Source organism: Squalius cephalus (genome assembly GCF_949319135.1).
Source record: "Squalius cephalus genome assembly, chromosome: 3".
NCBI lineage: Eukaryota > Metazoa > Chordata > Actinopteri > Cypriniformes > Leuciscidae > Squalius > Squalius cephalus.
This window is the reverse complement of record NC_137124.1, coordinates 17,969,906-17,994,947: the sequence shown is the minus strand read 5'-3', so window position 1 is coordinate 17,994,947 and position 25,042 is coordinate 17,969,906. Positions and strand designations below refer to the sequence as shown.

Sequence of the window (25,042 nt, the reverse complement as noted above, 5' to 3'; positions counted from 1 at the left end):
ACTATGTTTTACTCTACACTAACAACTGCTTTTAGGCATTTGGCAGAGCGTAAAGTTACCGTGATACATTTCTGAAAGGGAAACATTTATGGCTGCCATATGCCAAGTGTCAGGCTGAATATTTACCCTCAAGCAGACATATGATGTTACTGAAAACACACACAGATCACCTCAAACATGTTTAAACCTGATTTTGTTAAATCATGGAGGATGATTTTGCCGGTCGTATCCTAGTTACTGGCATCCATTTACAAACACAGCAAAGAAACATACACAAATATACACAAGACCATATATCTCTGCTCTGCAGGAATGCAAATATTAGTAATTGTACACAAATAGACACACATACACAGAGAGAGAGAGAGAGAGAGAGAGAGAGAGAGAGAGAGAGAGAGAGAGAGAGAGAGAATAGTTCCTGTACCCTCATTCAAACGTAAATTGCAAAAGACTTACCCTTTGAACTGGCTTTGAGTCTGTGTGTTTTAAGTTTCTTGCTTACAAAACCATTTTTGGACATAAAACTAAACAAAAACTATAAGTACAAACACACAAAGTGAAGATCTCTACTTTGTTCGCTCAGATTTTTTGTGTTTATATCTGTTTTGTTACTTTTCCATTTCTTTCCTGAAATCTCTTCAATTCACCCTCAGCCAATCAGAGGTCAAGACTGATTCTGATGGATAACATTGATGACATCATTCTAAAAAAGTAGCCACGTTCCTACAGATCTGACAATGGAGCCTGTTACAGGACAAGGACACACACACACACACTGAGGAGACAAACTCGACCAGGCACCTTCATTAGTGCCAAGGACTGTGAGCAGAGAGAGAGAGAGAGAGAGAGAGAGAGAGAGATGGGAAAATCAATCAGGGTTTCAATTTAATTTGGGAAGGGTAAAGAGGGGCTAAATAAAGGCACATTTATCAAGGCAGAAAGAGGGACAAAGACATGCCGAGAGGGAGGGTGATGGCGAGAGTACTGTAAAGACCAGACATTATTTTTTAAAAGCTTTACAAAAATAAAGTGGCCTTGTACGAGCATGAAAGTAAAACAATTACAAAAAGCAAGCACAACTCTTCAATTATGATCACATTAAACACTCTAACCTCCGGCTTTCCCTTGTAAAAGTACACACGGAGGTATAGAGTTACACCAGGCACAATTACTTGATATTTATTATGGTGTGATGCATCCCATAATGCAATGCACTCAACATTAACTTTAAAGTGTGATAAATGAACAGACTGTAACTATCATCTCTTGCCTGATTTAATTAACAGGATGGCCAAGAATTAAGATATTTTTACACAGAAAAAGAGGAACTAAAATAAAATTTGGAGCCAATAAATAAGCATCGTAGTGAGGTCATGTGTCACATTCTACTGTTTGTTTAACGCATACCGTTATTTAAAAAAATGGATAAAGAACTTGCAAAAAGATGGAACGTGGATTAAGATAAGCAAATAGCAATTTACAAGTTGCGTTTATTGTTACATTTAGCCTACATGTTTTTACATTATCATTTACATTTACATTTTTAGTGATTTATTTACATTGGACCTGGACTCCAAGTCCTATATAATAGTTTACTCTTGATATTAAGAAAGTATTGCAACAAAAAAAAAAAAGAAAAATGAATAAAAAAACTGACAGACTTCACTTGAGTAACGCCGCCTGGTTTCGTGACTAATGCTGTAATTGTAAGCAAGTGTCCAGTATAATCAGGATACCACAAGCTATAAACACTGCAGAGCTGGTTGATGTTTATGAACAAGATTACGAATAAGTTTACAGCATTTTGTCATGTAAAACCAAGTCAAGATCTGAGTCTGTGTGTTTCCCACATTAGTGGCTGTCAATTTTCAGCACGGCCAGAGGCTAAACCCAAGACTTAATACCAAATCACCCACTGAATTCTGCCTATTGTTTCGGCAGATTACAGCGTGCGTCATTTGTCAAGGATTGTGCGCTTTTCCAATGAGCAGCGACCGGCTAGAGACGCACTAGTCAATAAACACTAACACTAACTAACACTGGTATTTTAATAAGGGTCACGACCAAAAAGGCTAATTCGACAGGAATGTCTGGGTCTCAAAAGCAACATTGTTCATGACTCCATCCTTCCAAAAAATAAATAAATTGCACTTACCATATTTATAAGACGTATAGGTGTTAAAAACAAACACATTGAAAATTCAATGAGACAAAAGTAGGAAGTGCCAAATTGCACGATTGTGTTCTCTGTTCCTGTTTTTAGTCTATTTATGTGCTTTCATAATCCACTTTATGTCCAGGCTAAATCAGCTTACGGGTGTTTTAAACACGGTTTCTGAACATTTTGTCTCTCGGGTGCCACTGAGAGTTATTATGGAAGCTCCATCAGGCCACACAAAGGCTAAAGTGAGAAATCAGGGTGCTGGAGAAGCTGACAGCACAGCACACTGGTAATTGCTGACTGAGGAAGATCTACTTCAGCTTTCAGGATCAGAAACGGCTCATGCGTCACCGAATGCGTCTGCGGTAGCATGGAGCCAAAAATGTAGAGGTGAAGAAAAAAAAACAACAACAGAAGAATGGAATGAAGTCACGGGGAGAGAAGGAAAAAGAGACGACAGCTTTTGCATTTACTGATGGAATTAACGATCGACTGAGTAACGATCTAGACTGGTGCGAGCACAAGGCCAGTAAAAGAGAACGAGCGATTAATAAATAAATGATTGGTTAGAGCCCGCCATTAAACTATAAATGGCTCATAATATACTGGCTTTCAATGTCAGATAACTGCGGAACAGACTGCTATGTGCGAACACACATTATGGCTTACAGTGCGTTAAACTACAACTTTTGTACCCTGCATATTTCAGTTACGCAATTCACAGAATAACTTTCATTTCCAAATACATAAATGGGTACAAATGAGCCTTCTTCCTTTTCAGAGAGTCTAGAAGCCATGATTTATCTCTATGTTGCGAATGCAATCAATAAATGAAAAGCTGGATTATTTAAACATTATTAAGTCAGGAACATCTTAAAATGAAGCAGCAGGAAACAGGAAAACTATGGCATATTATGTAAATGACTGCAACACACAGTCTTTCTTTAATCTTTATAATGATTAACATTACATTGCCACCCCCGATTTAAAGAAAACATTTAAAGATGTCAAATTAATACATTACTGTACAGTAAATGCAATACTGAATTGTGGCAAAAGAGCTATTTGGTCAACTGACTAAAACATTTTTGTTAGCGCAGCAATAGTCAATGTGTAACTACTGATAAAACACTAAAAAGATGCAAACATTGCCTTTATAGCCATGCAGCAAACTGGTGACCTCATAATTCCATGTAATATACTGTATATATATATATATATATATATATAGTAAAAGTTCCTGCATATTTTCTCCCAAATACTATGAATCAGAATGTTGTGAATGTTGTGAAGTAAACAGGATATGTAGTTGAGGATCCATTTACTCCTGAAAATAAAAGGCGGGGGCGAGAAAACTACACTTGTCAGAACTACTGTGATGAGTGAAAATACAGTGTTTAGGAAAGACTATAAAAAGCGAAGTGCTTGACATTAATTTCATAATTAATGATATTAACATGACATTAATGAGCATAATTGTACTGCACTTGATTATGATTTGCATTATCACTCAGTTTCAGGCCTGGCGTTTTCTTATTGTCCTCAAATGTACTGACACTAAGTAAAGAAAGGTCTTTTCAAATTTGACTGCTGACGGTTTGAGACTCTGAATGATTAGTAACACTACTGGAGAACTAGTGCACTGCTTACTGAGCAGCATACACTGACAAGTGTACACTGCATACTAGTAGCATTCAGAAGTTTGAGGTCAGAAAGTGGCATTAAATTGATTAAAAGTGACACATAATGTTACAAATAAATGCGGTCCTTTTGAACATTTTATTCAAAGAATCCTGAAAACTATTGATAATAATAAGAAATATGTCTTGAGCACCACATCAGCATATTTGAATGATTTATGAAGGATCATGTGACACACTGAAGACTGAAGTAATGATGCTGAAAATGTAGCTTTGCCAAACACAGGAATAAATTGTATTTTAAAATATATTACAATAGAAAAGAGTTATTTTATATTGTAACAATGTTCCCAATATTACAGTTTTCACTGTATTTTTGGTCAAATAAATGCAGCCTTGGAGAGCATAAGAGACTTCTCGAAAACATTTCAAAATCCTACCGACCCCAATATTGTGAATAGTAGTGTATTTCGATAAACAGCATGTAAATGATAAGAAACAGTTTCAGTATTAGAGTCCAGCTACTTTTTAGTTGCATGATTAAATAATAACTAAGTAAAGTGATATTGAATGAAACCCATGGCCGATATTATATTTTATTCATCACACTTCAGTGGATGACACCAACTCCATTTCTGCTGCCAAAGTTACACCATCTTGTTCACATTTAATGGGTTGAGCATTCAATCAGAAAGTGATTGAAAATGACCATCACAGAGGTGCATCAGAGAAATTAACCGTTTTCCTCTCAGGAAATCTTTACAGGGACCACACAACAGCAGCGCAAAAGTGAATAAACTGAGAACAAATAAGAGAAACAGATTATCTGACAAGATATTTAACTTGACACTATCTTTTATTCTCTCTGAGTCTCACTTGCGTGTTTGAAGACAAGAAATGAAGGTCTGAAAGAGGAAGGATCCTTTGAAAACCTAGAGAGATACGAAGGCCATAGGGGTGTTAAAATGCACTTGCAATTCATCTTAAATCTGACGACGCATCTATAACATGGTTTGTTGAAAATAACGCGTAAAACAGACAGACAGAGTTCGGCTAATGTCTGTTTCTGTCGATGGATAAACATTCTGGCTTCCCAATACGCTACAACAGCGATGATAAAAAAAATGTGTATTGTATTTATTTGTGCTGTTGCTTGTAGTTTGATTATTTGTTCATATTTTCTTTATTTTTATTTGACATAGCACATACCGTACCGAAACTGTGACCCCTAAAACCGTTTCACCCCTAAAAGGAAGTGCTGGAGGCCGCATCTTGACAAAATGGTGATGCTTCAGCAATTAGCAAGCAACAATGAGGCACACAATGCCAAGGTGGCACTCTCTCACGTCTCACACTTCGACCTGTGTGAAAGATAACACACTCGGGTCAGCATAATCTTGCCCTGAAAATTTTCTTCTGAAACATTCCTTTAATGTTAAGGATAAACATTCATATTTGTGAGGTCCAAAATTACCTGGCCACACCTGACAAGAGCGGGTGAACTTAGAAAAATGTCAAGTCATGAAAAAAGAAGGATAGTTATTGGAGCTCCTTGGGCCTCTCTTTTGGTGAGAGGTATAGGAAGCATACAAGAGCAAAAAAGCTGATAATATCACAAGTCAGCTAATAAACACATTCCATTCTGTTCCCATATCAGTTTGAGGAAGAAAGGTTGCTGCGCTTCAGCGGAATCATCACATATATCCTCATCCCGGTTTCCTCTCTCTCCAGCCAGAAAACCCGAAAAGGAAACTCAACCCTTTTCCACGCTAACTCTATAGGTCCTATAATAAAAAAAATGTACACAATTTTTGTTTTAAATAAATATGTAAATAAAGTAAGTAAATCAATGAATGAAGTAGCCCAAGCACTATGGACAACAAAGAAAAAATGTGGAGGAATCTGCAACACGACGGAAGAGAATTGCAAAAACACGATTAGTAAAGAAAAAGGTTGACAAAAAATAAATAAATAGAGAATGAGCGAGAGAGGAAGGAGGAGAAGAGTGGAGTCAGAGCCCTTGCCTAATCTTGTGGTGGTCACACTTCCTTCATTCTGCCTGTGCGCATCCTGTTCTTATTGTGTAGGTGAGAGAAACCAGCAAGGGTTTGAGCTACATGGGCCGCACACAGATATATACATGCAAAAGCATCAGAGTAGAGACAGACAGCAGATAGGCAGACAGAGGCATCGCTGTGAGAGAGAAACTTGTGGTGAGTGTCAACGATTCCAGTAGCGCCTCGGTGTGAGGAAAAAGAAAGAGACAAACGTTCTTCACGCAAACCTTAGCTTCTATTTACCCCTAATATTTGAGGTTGATGAATGATAGGCGATCATTTGGATTTCCTGCACGACATACTGTAATTACCACATGCATAAGCCGTGTTAATGATCTGTCCGTCACTGCGTGACTTTGCCACTTCTGTGGAGTTTTTTTCCTGTGACTAACCGAGTAATTCAAATTTGGTTGACAAAGCTTCTCCTCATCGACCAACGTTTAGTCGACTAGGGGGCATCCCTATTAGTTTCATTATTTAGCTGTTAAAATCTTCCTCACAGCACTAATATCAATTGATTATGTTTTTTATGTATAATTTATAGCAGGCAAAGTACTGAATCATGCCCAGAAGAAGACAATGCAAAAGTAGGAAGGTCTTCATAATGTATTATAACATTATTAATAGACTATATATGATCTAGCGACTTTGTTGCATTTCTTTGGCATTGCATTTGACCGTCAGGTGGTTCAGTTACCAGCCTGATAACATTCATATCTGTGAGGTCCAATATTAGCTTGCCACACCTGCCAAAAGCGGGAGAACAGAGAATAACATCCAGCCGTATATATTTCTGGATGTGACACAATGACCTTTCCACAAATATGAAAAAAAAAAACATAGTTCAACGACAGCTCAATGAGACAAATAAATAAACGATGATAAACAAAAAGCTGGAAAACAGCAGCACAGCAGCAAGTCAAATATTGCAACATTTTGTAATATATTATTTGTTGCTACATAAATGGCAAAAAAAAGAAGCTCCACAAACTCAGAGAACTGTGTATGTAAACAAGCACAAACATTATTTATTGTTATAGATTATTATTATTTCATTATTACTAGAATGTCACTTTATTTTAGAACTTGAATGTCCTTTTTTTCCCCCTCACATTTGGCCCTTGGAGAGTGTTAATATTTGACCCTGCATATTTTAATAGTTTTCACAAATACTTTAGACATTTAGTTGGAAAGCGGCCTCTACCAATAGAAAATATAACAAACAGGAAGTAGATAGAAATAGTTAGTGACAGGTGACACTGAATCAGTCCAGAGGGTTTCAGCTTCCTCAGTTCTTCGTCTGGCCTGTCTAAACGTCAGAACAAAAATGACACGAGTTATGGGAACAGCATATTACACATAATAAAGTCCTTTCAGTATCTTTCTGAAGTTAGTAACAACCCAACCTCAGGGCAACGCGAGAGCTACAGCCTTGCAATAACTCACATGTACAAACATGAATAATGTCTCCCACACTCACACATGAGAAAAATCGAAATGATCAGAGTTTATACAATGAGTCCAAACAATGAAAAAGCAATAGCATTGAGAAAGATGCATGGAGATAATGCGAGTGCAGAGATGAGAAAGGCACAAGTCAAGCATTCGCTGCCTTCCTGAACATGCAGTTTGCGTCAACACCGCTCGGCGTGTGTTCCTGTTGCCTGCTGACTCTGGGTGCGTGTTTGCATGTTTTTCTAGCTCAAGAGAGAACAAGGAAAACAGCAAAACTTACAGACCAAACAGACAAATATGGAATGAAAAACATTGCACGCCCTTGTTTATGGAAATATATTCCAGTTGCCACTGCAAGTCATGCTGTTGTCAGGGAACGTTGTCCTAAGCCTTGTGACCCTAATCATTTTTTTGTCCTGGGCCCCATGAATTAAAACATTGGACCTGCCTTTGAGGGGAATTCAGTGTTTCCCACATGATTTTGTGAGACTATCACAAACAGTCTTTTCAACCACACGACTGTATCGATTATATCGTTGCACCACCAGGTGGAGACAAGTGACGTAAAAATATTTGTCATTGAATTATCATTATTCTAACAAGTGTAGTATTTATGAGCGAGTCACTGAATCATTCATTGAAACCTTTTTTTTTTTTTTTATTCATTAAGATTAATTAAACATTTTAAATAGACTACAGCAATTAACATTTTGTCAGAACCTTTCGTACATGACATGTAATCTTCTTTCGTTGTCTGTTCACAAACATGGGCGAATTATGATCTGTTTGAATTTAAAAAAATTGTGATTCTCAATTTATCCAGAATTGTGCAGGTCTATTTTAAAGTTAAATGAATCAATCTGGTGAACTTTTGAAAGTTCAAAATGAAGAGCTCCAACTCATGTTCAGTGTGCAAATTGAACAAACAAACAAAAAAAAAAGTCAGTGAACTTTAAAGGGGACTCGACCCTCTTTTTAGATGTGATATAGTTCTACATTACATTCACACTGGTGTCTTAGGAGGCCAAACAATTAGAATAATAATAATTATTATTATTTTCCCTATGACGGTAATAGCCATATACTGTAAAACTAATGCTAAAACAAAAACAAAGTGTTACTTCTGCCTGAGAAACTACAATGACCTAGAAACTAGAAATTATTATAAAGAGCTAAACAAGATTCAGCAAAATGGAACTTGAAATGACAGAGGAAACAACCAAGGTCATTAAACCAGCAAAAGGTTGGAGAGGTACTGCAAACGAACATATTCATGAGTTATGCACCGTATTGCAATATTATATTTCTTTATTATATTCAAGTTTACTCAAAATAAGTTTCTGGATCTAGACAAATAAGGGTTTTTTCCTCTTGAAGAGAGAGGCGAGAGATGGTTCTTATCAAAGCATTGGATTGGACTTTACGGTTGGTTTACACATCACAACACAAATATAAACTCAGGATCAACACTTAATTTAGGACAACCACAGAAAAAAAAAAATCGTGGAAAAGAATGTGTGACACTTCAAAGTAGATTGATAATTGTCATGCGCTGCCAAGAGAAAGCAAGACATTAATAATAGCAGCTCAGATCCCATTTGCTTGTATAATCTGCGGTCGTTGGTTCAGTCTGCATACACAACGTTCTTCAAGTTCACTATATCTAAATACAAAGTTAATGGAACACAAGAAAATAGCACTTCAATTAAGTCCTCCTTCAGCTGTATAAAATAAAGGCTTTTCCAATAATGCATTAAAGGTATAATCAATTTATAATTTTTTTAATACTTTATATTGAACTATTTCATTCATAATAAATTACATTTCCTGCCTTTTAATTTCGGGAGTTTGAAACATCGATGTGGATGTTTGCACGAGCTCTGCAATTCGCCACTTCGTCACGTTTACTTATAAACCACTTTATACAATAGATTGTTTAAAAGCAAGCATCAATTACAACAACATTTTCCACTATAAAGCGGCTCTCAAGTGTCCATGTTTTATACTCGTGGACATCCAACCTTGAGAAACTGAACAGAAGAAATGAACCGGCAAAGATTTCTACGTCAAAGAAGGCGGAGCCTCAGAGCACACCTACCAATTACGTAATCACCACAGACCAATAGTAGTTCGAATGCGTTAACTAGCTGGAAAGTTCCTGAAAGTTCGCTTTTTTTTTTTGAACAAAGTCTTTTTATTGTTTTTTTTTAGTTTCACATTCAACAAAGAGCCCCCCTCCCCCCACCACATACTGGATCAATAAGAGATGTAAACAGTAGTCAGGCCTCTAGATAACATCATACAATTCTTAACACAGGTTTGTGTAAACAGTTATACAAAATTGTCAGTTGACACACTTTCAAAATAAGACATAAATGGCATCCACATGTTATAAAACTTCTCAAACGACCCTTTTACACTATATCTAATCTTTTCCAAATGTATATGACACATGACCTCTCTAATCCAGTGACCATATGTCGGTGGGTATGAATCCTTCCACCTACACAGAATAAGTCTTCTAGCTAGCAAAGAGCAAAAAGCGATCATGTTCACCTGGTACCTGTTAAAAGAAGCATCCACCTTGATCACCCCAAATAATGCAGTCAAGGGGCATGGGGGCACAGTTTTTCCACATATTTTGAAAAATGCATCAAAGATAGATAACCAATATCCATTAAGTTTTGAACAAGTCCAAAACATGTGAAGAAGTGTAGCAGGGGTTTGTTTGCAACGATCACATGCAGGATCCAAGTCCAACTTTATCTTGGATAGTTTGTCTTTGGACCAATGCAGACGGTGTACCACTTTATGAAAGTTCGCTTTTGCAAGCTGTTTCAAACTCCCGAAAAGAACACAAAATGACCTTCGTTTTGGCCTGATTTTGTTCGAAATGACGTCACACCGGTTCTTTGATTTGGCTTTCAGTATATCGGGGTCTTTAGTGCCGGTTGGTCAGGAGTTATCTAAAGTAGTCTAAATGATACACACCTTGTAATCGTGTTATTATTTTACTCAAGCCTGGTTGAGACTGAGATTCCACCGTGTGCCGGTAACTGTACATTTTTTAAGGCTATTTTCTATATATCTTCTAAGATATTGATATAGGAACTGTTGTTGTAATGTTGTGTAAGCTTCATTCACAATGCATTCAAAGTTTTTTGTTGTTGCTCTTTTCCCACAAGGCAGCAAAATCATGCTTTCCAATTTACTATATTCCAGAAGCCTAATAGTTTCCTTGTCCTAAAGACAAGAACCAGAAAAATGCTTAACATCAAGCCCTGATAACCTCAATAATACTGTAAACAAATCCTCCCACATGACAAACAATTTGGTGGTGTGTGCGCAGTAAAAATTATGAATTTAGACATGCAAAGACAACATGCAAATGTCTGAAATGCAAAAATCATGCAAGACCAAAGCTTTGAGAAGACTAAGCAGGAAGAGACAGTGCTGAGAAAAATAGAGCCAGTAATGGATGGAGATAGTAAACGTGTGTGTGTGTGTGTGTGTGTGTGTGTGTGTGTGAGAGGGACTTAATCAATCTCACTGTTGTCTTAGGATGGAGCCAAGGGAAGCACCAAGGATGTCTGGTTATAATCACCTGTCAGCTGTTTACACGTGCAGACAATTTACAGAACACTATGCTAACCACTCAGACACCATGTGACGTCACAGAGCAAATGTGCACTAGCACCCATAATTACAGCCTATTTTAAAGAGCTTGTTGCTCGTACTTTCAACAGCCCACATCTAGGAGCAAAGTAAAAGTTATTTGGAAAAAAGATATAGAGGTCAAGTACAAGCAATTTCCTAATTAAAACCGCAATATAATGGAAAAAAGGAACCCAGCTGAGATTGCTTTTCCATTATATTATTTTTCCATTGGTGAGGTGCTGTGTGAGTAAATGTTATTTTTCTAGACCACTTCCTATTGGGAACTTAAACTGCTGAATTCTTCAGAATTCCAGCTTCCCGTGATAAGAGCTTTACAATATCTTATATGCACAGGGCAATACTCCTGACAATAGAAAAAGTACAATACAGTTATTTTTAGCAAAAGATACTGCTTGCTAAAACAAGAATCACGATTACTACTGCTCAACTTCTACTGCTCTGAACTGCTACGTTCAAACCCCTAACCCCAAGTATTAAACATATGTAACTCATCCCCAGCTACATGGATGATAGCTTAAAGTGTGTGGCTTATTAAAGAAAACTATCATATGTATCATATTACTTTTCTAAGTAGCAAGACCAGACTTTGCGATTTATATCTGGCAAGATGATAAAATGGGGGAAAAACAACAACATAGGTTTACACTGACACCCTTACCCAGAACACCCTAGTAGTAATCGTATACAAACCAGCTGAAAATGATTAAAATGATTCTCCATGGCAACCAACCAGATAGTGGCAAGTTTTGGGCTGGCAAGCACCACATATTTTCTTCATATCATAAAATGTAAAAATGTACAGTGAGCTTTAGTTTTTGCAAGTGTGGCCTTATTCAGCAGACATAAACCCACAACATCTACGAAAACGAAACCCGTGGAGCGGAAACATCATTCATTTAGGACAAAATCCCATGAGAAGGGTTGACAGTCCACAAACTAGACTATGTTAGAGGAACTGGCCACCAGTTAAATTTAGAGACTTAATCCATCAGTGCAGACAGGTGTCTAAATAGTCTCTAGTGAATTGCCCTTTCTGCCTAAAAAGAGATAATGGAGCCATCAGCTGATGAATTAGAGGTGTGTATGTGCGTGAGAGATAAACACACACACACACACACACACACACACACACACACACATACCTGGGTGGCAACAGCAATATTGTGACCATGTTGTGAGCCATTGCTGATAGCACCCTTTCCATTTAGGTCAATGAGACTCTAGGGATAGTTCACCCAAAAATTCATTATCTATCATTATTTACTTATACTTATGACGTTCTACTCAAACTGCATGACCTTCTTTCTTCTGCGGAACACATAAGATAATATTTGGAAAAATGTCAAAGCATTTCTCTCCCATTCAATAAGTCAATGGGGTCTAATGCTGTTTTGGGTCACTTGTATGGGCAAGTTTTTTTTTTCGAAACATCTTCTTTTGTGTTTCATAGAAAAGCGAAAGTCGTGTGTGAGAAAATGACAGACTATTCTTTTTTTATTGAACTATCCCTTTAATTGCACAAACCAAATGTTCCATTTCTATACGTTTCCCCTGTCAAATGTTCACCGCAGACTAAGAGGAAAAACCAAACTAGAGAAACTAGAGAGCCTGTAACATTATCAATCACTGATGAAAGAGAGAGTGGAAAGGGCACGAGGAGAGAACTAGAACATGAGAAGGTGAAAACATGCACAAACGAATACATCACGCTCTTGCTAATCGCACTAATGCAGATGTGATTTAATGGACCACACCAATCAATCACCCTACAAAAAGAGGACAACAACATACGAGTTTGAGCATGCAGATGTCACAACACAAGCTGGAGTATGGGGAATATATACTAACCAGCCGTAAACTAACTCAGCTGCAGGATATTGCGCAAGTATGGTGCAAATCCAAAAACACTGGTATAGAGCTACATGACATTTTGCTCAGCATTTAAACTAATGCTGAACAAAATGTTTCCTTCCACTTTTTCTGTTCTGGTCTTACCAAAGTGATTCCTTGTGATTACAAATCTCTCTTGTCCTCTACCCCTTGAGAATTGACTGAAGAGCCATCGTAAACATACAAAAGCTAATAAAGTTGGCTTGGATGTATTAAAAACAGCTGTACAAGTTTCAAATTAGGCAAACACAGCCTTCCTGCTGTTTCACTCTTGAATCCTTCCTCTATCTACACCTTATTTCCCTATTCCTCCATTTCATTCTTCTTCACTCATTGTCCATTGCTTGCTTCCTAAATGTTACTCCTTTTAATACATTCGTGTAGGGATGCACGATATATCGGCCACCATATCGGTATCGGCCGATATATGTTCAGTTTTAATGTTATCGTTATCGGCCCGATAATCAAATTTGACCGATATATTAAAGCCGATAAATTATTTATTATTTCCTTCAGCTGAGACACTTCAGATGTGCGCTGTTCGCCATGATGTTTTTGAATTGCTTGAAATATGATTGTAATCACTTTGAAATGGAAAATACAGTTAAGTGCAACATCCAGCGCAAGTCTGTCATAAAGTTTACATAAAAATATAATGAGAACATCATTATAATTTTGTGATTGGGACATGTATTTTAATGGTGAGTGAGACTTTTTTTTGTAATCAGGCACTCAATTATTTAAAAATTTGGATTTAGATTTATCGGCCAATATATCAGTTATCAGCTTTCAAATATAAAGAATTATCTGTTATTGTTATCGCCGCATCCCTACATTTGTCTTACGGGCATTACTATTAAGCTACATTTTCTTACACTTAAACCTTAAAAACTTTGTAAAAACTTACAACAAACCACTAAATTGAAGATTTTGAGATGAGCACAAAGATGTTACGTCATTATATGCATAAATAAAAATTAAATATGCCAAGCATCAGTTCAATAAAGAATAACACAAGAAGAATGGATCTATAAAAAAAACTAAGTAGGGTAACACTTTTTTTTACTGTGTCCCTGTAACATAAGTAAGGGATAATGTAGGCTACATCCAGCCGGATATTATCGCAGGATAAACACAGACAGGGTGATCACCCTGAAGGGGTTTGTTCTGCAATAACAACCAGCTGGATGTACATTATCTCGCTTATTACATGGCTACCTGCTACATAAGTAAATAATTAGATGAAATATTGACTTGAGTCTAAATATTTTATTAGCTCTTTAAACACACCATGAAGAAATCAGTAGCTAGCAAGCGGCTAGTTCAAACTAGACAGACATTTAAGAGATACGGTACAGTCATATGACTATACCACTTATTACACGGCATTTTGCCACATTATGGATATAAGATATTGATTTGAGATGAAAGTTAACTGTTTAAAAATTAGACCTATTTATTATCTTGTAATCCATTACAGTGTACAAAACAATCATCGCAAAATGGCAGCAGCTGCATGAGTCTGCGAAGTCCGGATAACATAAATAATTGTACACAAATATTAATTTGAGTTTTAATATTTTATTAGCTCACCGAACATAAAACTTCCACACACAAAAAACGTTTCTTAAGCGTATAGAGCCGACTTCAGTAACCCAGATGAGCTTGTGTTATTAGTTTTTATCGGAGGATAATAACATACCACTGGATGATGCGATTGACCAATCAGAATCAAGTAGCCTATTCCAAAGAGCCGTGTAATAATTTACAATAACGGTATATTATGCATAATTACAAGCGACTAACCTTCAACCAAACCCTAACCCTAATTATATGTTGGTAATTAATATTACTCAGTACTTAAATGTACAATTACACTGAAACAGGGGCACTTTAAAATAAAGTGTAACCCAAAGTAGTTTTGCCACCTGGAAAAATTTGGCAGACAACATAATTGAAGTACAAAAATAAGACAAAACAAATATTATTAGGAATCAATTACTGTATTTAAACTTGGATGCAACTTGGTTTCAGCAAAAACTAATTACAATAAGCAAGCATATATGTGAAAAGAAAAACGGATATCACAGTGTTGGCCTCTTGTTGATACATCCTGTTTCATTAAGCCGGAAAATGTGCAATTATCAAACATGAAAAAAAGATATAGACACATTGAGGGGATTTCATAAGACCAGCACAAACCACTGAGCTGCACGATCCCCCACCACCCCCACGCCAGACAGCCTCCACAACAACTCCAGTGACTGAACCACAAGAGAGGCTGAATCAGAATCTACCTAGCAGAAACACTATACTATTTAGATCTATGAGGTCTTAGGTGGCAAAATATGTTTATAAATGGAAATTATAATAAATTCAACAATTATGGAGTGGTAGCGAGCTTTAATTTACCCAAGGCTAATTTGAAAGCACAGAAGGGCCGATGACACCTACATAAAACGCCTCTTTCACAGCTTTGCAGCGCTATGAATGTGTGTCAATCAATACGCGCTAAGTTTGCTGTGCATGGCCTGCTCTGTAGTGGGCTGATGAACAACTGCTCCCCACGCACAAAAGTCATGCTGTTTAATCTTATTACAATACAATAACTATGCAACAATCACTGCTCTCCTTTTGAAAGCAAACGTTCACATTTCAGCAGCAAAACCAAGCTTTGAGAAGAGAAATCTAGAGGTTAAAGGTATAATATAGTCCATCCAAAAATGTAAATATTTCACCAGTCACATGCATCTTTTATCCATACAATGAATATGAATGGTTTCCAAATTGAAACACCCTTTGTGTTCTGGCCAGGAAGAAAGCCATACAGGTTTGGTACAAAGTGAGGTTGAACCCTATAAATACTAAGATATCATATTTAATACATTCATTTCTAAGGCCTCTAAACAGTCATGATCAAAACTGTTGCACACAATCTACTACTGTACATGCCCTCTGATTGATTTTCATACCTAATTCATGTCCACCTTCAAGACATGTGTCTTTTTGCTGTGAAAACTTTAATGATTTTTATAGAAAGCAAACGCAAGAATTACTGTTGTTAGATGTTAGCGATATTTTAAGATAACCAGTTACTGGCCTGAAGCAACTTAGGCTTACTTGTTTATACATGCATATTTTTATTTATTTAGAAAAATCAAGTTAAAATGTATACATAATATTTCTTTATTTATGATTTAACACCATATCAGCAGCAATGGCTATATTCATGGCAATCAACAGTATTTCAATTTTTAAAAAAAGAATTATGATAACAATATCACTTCAATACGTTGTTTACAATAATTTAACAATTTTGCCTTAAAAAACAATCAACAAAAACATACAAATAACAACAACAGTAATAACAATAATAACGTAGAATCTTTCAATTTAATATATGATAGAAATTCTACAATTATTCCAGGAGAAACCTTTTTAAAAATGTCTCTATGGATAAAATATGATACAACAGGCGCTTAAGGAAAGTTTATCTCTCAATCATCATTGAATTGCGTCGCATTATGTGTTTTGTCCCCAAGATTAAAAATACAGAGCTTTGGTCATAAAACTAATCTTATTAAGACAATACTGAGAGCTATAGAGTGACACAATCTCATTAAATTTACATGACAAGCTACAGGAAAATCAGCTTACTTTTTGGCCATATGGAAAACATATGCAACAAATTGCACGTTATTGCTCAGTTTGGACTTCCTTCTTGAGTGCGAGCTCTATGTTATATTAGGCCATAAAAGCTTGATGAATATGATACAAAATATGCAAACCGTTTTGTCTAAAAGTTCAACAAACTGTTCCATCTCTAAAAACTAGATTTTGACAATTATTTCAGATGCTAAGGGGGTCGTGCATGCATTATGGAAGTGTCACTTTGAACTGTATGCATTATGAACTGTGTCAAATGTCAAATCAACATCAAAACAGGGTGACCTGACTGAAACACCTCTGTTAAAGCCCTAAATGTAGCCTATAGATACACGGGAACCAGAGAGCCCTTGGGTTTCCTCTCCTCCTGATGGTGTGAGCCGTGACATGTAAGCAGAACTGAAGGCACAACTGAGAGGATTGCTGGGTTACTCATCAAACTCAGCGCACGTACATGGTCGCCCACGACTCGACTATCCATCTACACTGCGTCTATAAGGCCTATTCTGCACACACACACGCACACACAAATAGAGAGAGGTGTTAAAATGAGTTTTAGTCACATTCAACCCCACTGTTTGCTGCAACAGGAAACGTCGAGGCCTTTTCTGAAAGTTGAGGAAGTGCGAGTCTAGTGATGGGCAGGAATTTCTCGCACTGGGTGCGACAGACTTTTCGGTTTCGGACAGTGGAGAGGAAAATAATGAACAGAGCTCGTTTACATGCATGCAGTAGTAGAATAACCTGTCGTAGTAATAAGTGCTTGTTATTGTAGAGAATAAATATGACCAGCCGCAGCGAGCGCTGCAAAAAAAAAAAAAGAATCAGTCACACAACTTGAGTCCTCAAACAACAAGATAACATCAGATCGCGGCAGACAACACGAGCAGATAAAGCAACTGTGCCGCACTCCCACGAATAACTTGAAGATTTCAGTTGCAATTGCTTTTCTAGGCTGTACGAGAAGGGCTGTAGATTTATGGTATAGCGTGCTGGTCAGTCACCCCACCCTGGGTGAAGTACATAAGATGTCCAGTGATCATGTTTTTAAGAGCGGTCGCTTCGAGTGCCGATGCATATCCTGTAGGCTACACAGATCTAACGAGTACCTCACTCAAATAGACTAATGGTTTCCCACGACATCCCTCCAGCCTATGAGGTTTGGTGCGACTGTTCATCATAGGATGGGCTGTGAGAATATGATATCGTGACTTCAAAATTAGAAGTCAGAGCAGCAATTGAACCTGCGCTGAAAACTGGCTCTTACCTGGTCCCCGCCTTGTCGCCCATCTCCGCAGGCCTTTTTCCTTTAATAAGGGGAAGATGCTTTGTAATGGGTATTTAACTGAGCCGAGACTTCGAGTAAAGCGTCCCTCCTTTCCTCAATCACTGGCACTCTCGCTGGCGTTCGCAGGGTAGTTTCCGCAGCCCAGAGACGGAAGCCTCTCGCCCCACTCCGCTCGCTGCCGCTTCAGACACCAAGCGACTGGGCTTTGGCCTCAGAGTTTGATGAGCACCGCGAGTAGCCAATCAAATGCGGAGAAATATAGAACGTCATCAACGGGTCACGAAGTACTCCCTCTTTGCCCTGGGGACTACCAATGAGAAATGTCTTTAAGAACGAACGTGTGATGCTTAGTACAGTATGAGGAAAAACTAAAACATTTACATATTTACGTGTATCATGTGGCGTATCCAAGAGTCTGTTCCGCGTTCGTTGAAGAAAGTGCGAAAATATGTTTGCAATATAACTGACAGGATTTCACACACACCATGACGAAGGCATGTTTGGCCGCAACGCGTAGGTGGATCTGTCACCAATTTTAATGTTTAAGCCATCGATGAAATAAAGGCTTTTTAACTTTTTTCTACTTATTTCGAGTGCCTTGGAGTTTCTAAGCTCTTAGACTTTAAGTATCCCATGCAACCAAAGAGCACCGAGATTTTACACCCTGAAGCTTCTTTTGCATTCTTTGCTCTGAGGATTTGGAAGGCTTTTGCATTTTCATCTAAATGACAACCGTAGAAATGTTATCGGATACCACTAAAATGTTAAAATGATGAGAATGTGACATTAAACAGGAGAGCAACGGACTGCAGTGGACTGGGCACCGAGAGTTAATTTTCTCCAAGACAAACTAATATGGAGTTCATTTATGAATATGCAGTATATGACTCCCATTTAATTTCAGTATGTCACTAATGTCATTATCAAGAAGAAGAAAAATCCCATGATGGTATTATGTAACGCAACGTGTATAATACAATAGAGCCTTGCGCCATCTAGTGACTTAACGGTACATAACATACACAAATGAATTTTAGTTTGACCAAATTGAAAATCATGGATGCCTTTCTAAGCTTAGACATATTGCACCTGAGGCCATTATTTGCATTTTTTATTTAAAAACCATTGCTTGTTTTGAATAAGGAACTGCATATAAGCTTCAAACACGTTTGCTTAAAACATGTACTCATGTAAAACATGTATGCGCTGAGATTTCAGTATCACTGGGTGCCAGGGCAAAAGCAATCATTAAACCTTACCTTTCAACCTTTAGATAGTTTTAGTTAAGGATCTGTGGCTTATGGTGTCCCAAATCATTCCTACACCCATTTTTTAATACAATATTCTAGATATTGTTTAGTAATCCACATTCATTAAGGTCTGGTTTCTATCTCATGTTCTTGGTCTAAATCCAGTCACACAAAACAAATAAAAATGTTTCAATTTAATTGCAAACCTCAAACATATAAAATGAAAATCATAGATACAGATAAGTACAGATTTATCATCAGCATTGTTTCTTACTTTATATTCAACAAAAATAAGGATCAAACTAGGAATGCACCATATTGTGACCATTTTGGACAATATTATAATTGTTTCCCCCCAATGCTAACATTATACTTTTTATGCCATATTTCAATAGTGCTAATAGTTCTCGTCTGCTTCATATTGTAACATTTTGACCACATTTTACACAATTCAGTATTTCTATATTGGTACATTCCTAGATCACACAATAATATATAGGAAAGATAATATAAATATCTTTCCTATATTGATCTTGTATGTGCTAATATCATATAGTATAGTAAACAACATATAGCACACACCCCTGCAACAGGACTAACTGACGTGCTGGTGGCAAATGCTCTTTTGCACTGATTTTTTTCCTAAACTGGACAAGGAAGAGGAAGCTTGAACGGGTTCAGCATGAAATGTCTGATATCGGTGCACAGTATACAAAACTGTGACACGTTTCCACATGCAACATATTACAATCATAAACAATATCTACTCAGTGTCAACCATATACAGAGCTACACACTCAGGAACCTCTTAAACGAAAAGAAAAATATAGGACAGGGATTTACATATACAGAAAGGGTATTACTTGTTTAAAGGCCTTTTGTTATACAATTGATAAAAGGATAAAACATAGGCTAAGAAGACACTGGGCTACCATGATGAAGTGAGAGCTTCACATGTGCACATGCACTCACACACACACACAAAGCTGGAGGTAAGAAACTGTGGTAGTTAGGGTACGTTTACACGACAACGACGTACACTAAACACGGAAAAGTTTTTCCTTTGTGTTTTTTTGCGTACAGGCGAAAAACACATCCCCGTTCACATGGATCTGCTAAAACGACCAAAAACACTGTATTATACATGCCAGGCCAGTAGTTGGCGATGTCACTTTGTAAAGAAACACTACGCACGCACCTATAGACTGAACACGTAATACGCATGCGCATGGTGTCAACGTTTTCACAAATTCGTGATTTTGTAGTTTACATGGAGGCAATAACGTATCGTTTTCAAAAGTTTAAAAACGGCATTGTAGTGTAGATGAATGGCCAAAACGCATAAAAAGTTTTCCGTTTTTAGTTGAAAACGGTGTCATGTAAATACCCCTTAGTCTCTCGCCAACAGTACAAAAAAATTCCACCTCTATTAAAACAACATCTGGCTATGAAAGACCACCAGTGTATTCCGTATCTACTGTACTTCAATGGGGGAGAAATAGTTATTATAGTCATAATTGATCAAATACACGAAAATGACAGTCTATTCATCATCATCATATTCATCATCATCCTCTTCCTCGTCTTCCTCCTCATCATCGTCTTCATCATCCATATTGCTCTTCGCCATTGGTTTTGGAGCCATACAATTCCCCATCATTCCCATGGCCATGGGCATGGGCATGGACACAGCTCCAACCTTGCCCTTCGTCTTGTAGTCCGCAACATCCTGCACAAAAAGTAAATATTGCTACATTGTAAAACACTGGAATTGGGATATGTAGCATGATGAAAAACTATTGAAGCATCTAGATCGAGACATGCCTTTTGATACTTGTCCTTCAGCTTGTTGGCCTTTATCAGGTAGGGTTGTTTGTTGGAATCTGTGAGGCTGTTCCACTGTTCGCCTAGTTTTTTGGCCACATCTCCAATACCCAGGCTGGGATACTGAGCCTTGATTTGTGGACGATGATCCGAGCAGAATAAGAAAAACCCAGAGCTGATGATCATAAAAGGGGGCAACATAAAATTAGTCATCAAAAATTTAAAGATAATGATTCATGAGCAGTGATAACACTGATTTATGATTTATTAAAATAATATTTATTTGTTACATTTTAATTTAAAATTAATAATTGAATCACCAGCAATCTATCCTTTTAAACCCCTACTTAATAATTAAACACCAGGATAGCAATGATAGCCATTTACGGCATCAAATCAACAAAATACCCCTCATAATAACTGCATATAGACAATTTCCGAAATATTGAGGTAATTCAGTGTGTGGGATGTCTACTCACGGTGGTCTCTTGGGTGCATTGGGATCCTTCTTTTTGCCTCTCTTTCCTCCAGGCATGTAGTGCATCATCTCTTGATCATAACGCACCTTATCCTGTTTGGCCATGTCGTCGAATCTGGATTTCTCTTTATCGGACATTGCCTACGCAACAAATCAAGATAAATGTACCTCTGCTTTGGTAATATTAGAAATGAATATTAGAAAATATCATTGCGAATCTAACCTTCCATCTTCCAGAGCATCTTTTGGAGAATTCTGAAAAGCTGACTGGAATCTCAGGGCTTTTCTTCTTGTGCTCCTCTCGGCATGTCTGGACGAAGTAGGCATAAGAAGACATCTTGCCCTTGGGCTTCCTGGGGTCCCCTTTTGCCATTTTCGTTAAAGGAGAGGGGCTTAATTCCACTGAAGTCTTCTCTTCTGCTGTATATTTTAATCTAAAATAATAGGAATAAAGAGTATTAACACACCAGAAAAGAAGAATATTACCTTTTCTGCCAGGTGTGGCTATTAAAAACTAGTCAAAACACAACACGACCCAATCCCACTCATTGTGCTTTTGTATTTTAGATGGTACAACATTTCTAAACCCAGTGGGGTGCAGGGCTTATTAAACTAAGATGATACACAAAGGGAATTCCAGACCCGTCCTTCTTTCGTGGGGGATGTGAACTGATTATTAATGAGACTGATTGGTGTTCACTGCCCGTTTTTGGGAAATATAATGTGCCTGCACCATATTCTTTTGTGGTTATATTGCAATAATAATTAGAAACACACATTTTATTGATTGTTTTTATTACAAGCAAAAGTTTGGACTACTCTAGTCTAATGCACAGACATGAATTACCTTCTTCCACAGTCTAATGTTATATATAAGTGCATGTGATGTGGTGGTAGCCTGTAAAAGTGGCTACTAAAAACAGAAAGACCATCAGCTAAAAATATTCAACATCCTTCACATGAATGCATCCTCATGACAGAAAGTGATCTTTATTTTGGTAAATCTTGCATACCTTATTAATATTTTATTTTGAACTCAAGTACTGTTCTTGGTTTAAAACTATGCATTCCAGCGTTCTGCCTGTGTACAAGCATATAGAGCGGTATATATAGTAACTGGTATAAGCCCTGCCTTGCGCTGCTGTTCTTCATTCATTAAAATGGCTTCTTTGCGGAGCGAGCAAACAGATGGGTTCACCGTGCAACAAAGCAATACACACCCCCTCAGGTTTAAAAGACGATTCTAGCGATTCAATGGCTTTAATTAAGAGAAAAACATATTTATCAACTAAAACAGATGTTGTACTTTTAGTTTCAAATTGCTGTAAAAGGCTGTCAGATCGTATTTTATTGTATTTAACTGTTTTTCTAAGTTGAGCCCTAGCTGTCGCTTGGCGCAGTGCTGCCTTAACAAAGACCACAGCCAGCCATTGCCTATGCGATTATATCCAGCGCAACTGTCAAGCTGGAAAAGATGATAAATCACAATATACTGTCTTTATTTCAATACAGAGAGTTAGAGATAGCCATTTGAGAGCGAAAGCGAAAGGAATGGGCAGTTTAAACCTAAAATATACGTTTTCTGTCTAAAAAATTATCCCGTCCTTGCTTCGTGAAGGAATAGCTGCTCGTCAATGGTCTCAATCGCCAGCCATTTTAATACACGGCAAGCGCGTTTGTTTAAGTTGGAAAGGGAAAAATGCAACAACATGTTTCCAGCGCGCATAAATTTCCTATTTCACATCATAAGATAGAGAGTAAAGAATCATTGCATAAGCGAAGGATCTCGCGGACAAAATATAACATTACGTGGAGATGTCATCGAAATCGGTCTGTATAGAAGAAGGCAGGGTGGTTCATAGACAGGACAGAGCGAGCCATATTCAGCAGCGATGCGCGTGAAGAAAACAGTCCGAGAAAAAAATCAGTTTAATAACTTTTAAGCTTACTGTTAAAAGAAAAGCAAACACCATCAGTTCTGTTAACAGTGAATCTGATAAATTAGGTTTGACCTCTATTAAAAACATTTTTAATTTATTTCCACACATTTCTGTGATTTATTAGAAATTAGACAAAGATTGGCAAACAAACTGCAAATATACACAACTCCTTCTTGACCTTCACATATGAACGAATTTATATTTTTTTTAAATCACATTTTCTTCTGCTTTGGAGAAATAAATGTTAGTTTCGCATTTTATTTTTATAAATCTATAAATGTGCATAAAATGAAATATTTTAGCTAAATATGAAAGAAATAAGTTGTGTTAAAAATTAGACAGTTATCCGTACCTGTGTTGTTGAGTTGATTGAAATCTCGCCACTGTCTTCCCTTCTCTCTCCTCTTTAAACCCCATGCACTCAGCCTCGCGCTAGCTCAACACGAGACCGGCCTGATTGGCTAGGCAGTCTCGCCGATTCAAAACAACCTCCATTCCTCGCCATTGGGCAGCGCTACATGCACATCTAGCGGCTCTTCTCCCAGATTGGTCCTGTCGTGTGTTTTCGTATGCCCAGCCTCTTTACTTTTGAGGATGCTTCCATATAGAGAGCTTACATAGAAAAACTCTGGGCTTTAGTTTCTACATTTTCATATTAAGGTTAGTGCTCTGTGCTCATACTTTATCGACATGTATTAGAGGATGCTTAGTGAGCCTGCAAATGAACAAACATCAGGTTGCCATTCTCGTACTTAACATCTTTCGCTCTTGTATTTTTTTTTATTTTTTTTTTTTTTACTACATCTACCGTAGTCATTCTATTTTCCACCAAAATATTACCATATTAGTCTACCTAAAAAGAATGGATTATAGTCCTGCAAGGATATGGACCAAAAGGCTTGCACGGCTGTAAGATACAATGTCAAAATAACAATACATTTCTTAATAATTACATCATTAATCATTATGAAAACGAACACATCATGTGCATAAAAGCGACAAATATAGGCCTACTTTAAGTAGTACAAAACCAGGCTGAAATCAGGTGTGGTACTGTAAGTGCCACGAGAGAACCAAATACACATATTTCTTATATCTTTGTATATTTCACACATTCAAGCACTGTTCTATAGCCTATCAATTTTACATCTGCTGTGGCAGATGTGGAGACACTGCAGGCTTCTTAGCTGGAGGCCCCTGAGAGGTATAGATGGTTTTAATATTTTGTATGCATTTAAAGTGTTTTTTATAAATAAAGATATTTTGGGGGAGTGCTTGAACTCATAGTTGGTCACACTTTAGATTAGGGTCCAATTCTCACTATTAACTAACTATTAACTACGACTTTTGCCTCAATAAACTAGTTAGTTAGTAAGGTAAGTTTAGGTATTAGGTTTAGGTATCGGATTAAGGGATGTTGAATATGGTCATGCAGAATAAGGCATTAATATATTTTTATAGTTTTTTAAGTGCTAATAAACTGCCAATATCCTAGTAATATGTATGCTAATAAGTAACTAGTTAATAGTGAGAATAGGACCTATTATACATAAGGCAGCCTGCAAGTGCAAAGCATTTTGGGATGCACCAGGGAGAAGCTTGTCCTGTTATGAATCATGATATACCATCCAGGGTTCATGTGTACTTTCTTTGCTATATTTATAGGCAGTGCTGGGTAGATTACTTACAAATGACTTACAAATCAGTTACTGATT

At 37.2% G+C, this 25,042-nt stretch overlaps 2 protein-coding genes across 2 annotated transcripts in view; both read right to left on the bottom strand.

Annotated features, from left to right (window-relative positions):
• The window catches only part of arrb2b (arrestin, beta 2b), a 40,142-nt gene extending 22,107 nt beyond the window's left edge, over positions 1-18,035 (bottom strand). The window contains exon 1 of the mRNA XM_079866266.1: positions 17,815-18,035. Coding sequence (XP_079722392.1) covers positions 17,815-17,837 — 23 coding nt within the window. The 5' untranslated portion in view covers positions 17,838-18,035. The remainder of the gene's footprint in view (positions 1-17,814) is intronic.
• A 1,229-nt stretch (positions 18,036-19,264) lies between these two features.
• On the bottom strand, positions 19,265-23,777 carry hmgb3a (high mobility group box 3a). Its single transcript, XM_079866442.1, has 5 exons — positions 23,680-23,777; positions 21,611-21,821; positions 21,389-21,528; positions 20,910-21,084; positions 19,265-20,814 (listed from the first exon to the last, which is right to left on the bottom strand). The coding sequence occupies exons 1-5, from the start codon at positions 23,742-23,744 to the stop codon at positions 20,629-20,631; spliced, it is 777 nt and encodes a 258-aa protein (XP_079722568.1). The 5' UTR covers positions 23,745-23,777; the 3' UTR covers positions 19,265-20,628.
• Positions 23,778-25,042: the final 1,265 nt, after the last annotated feature.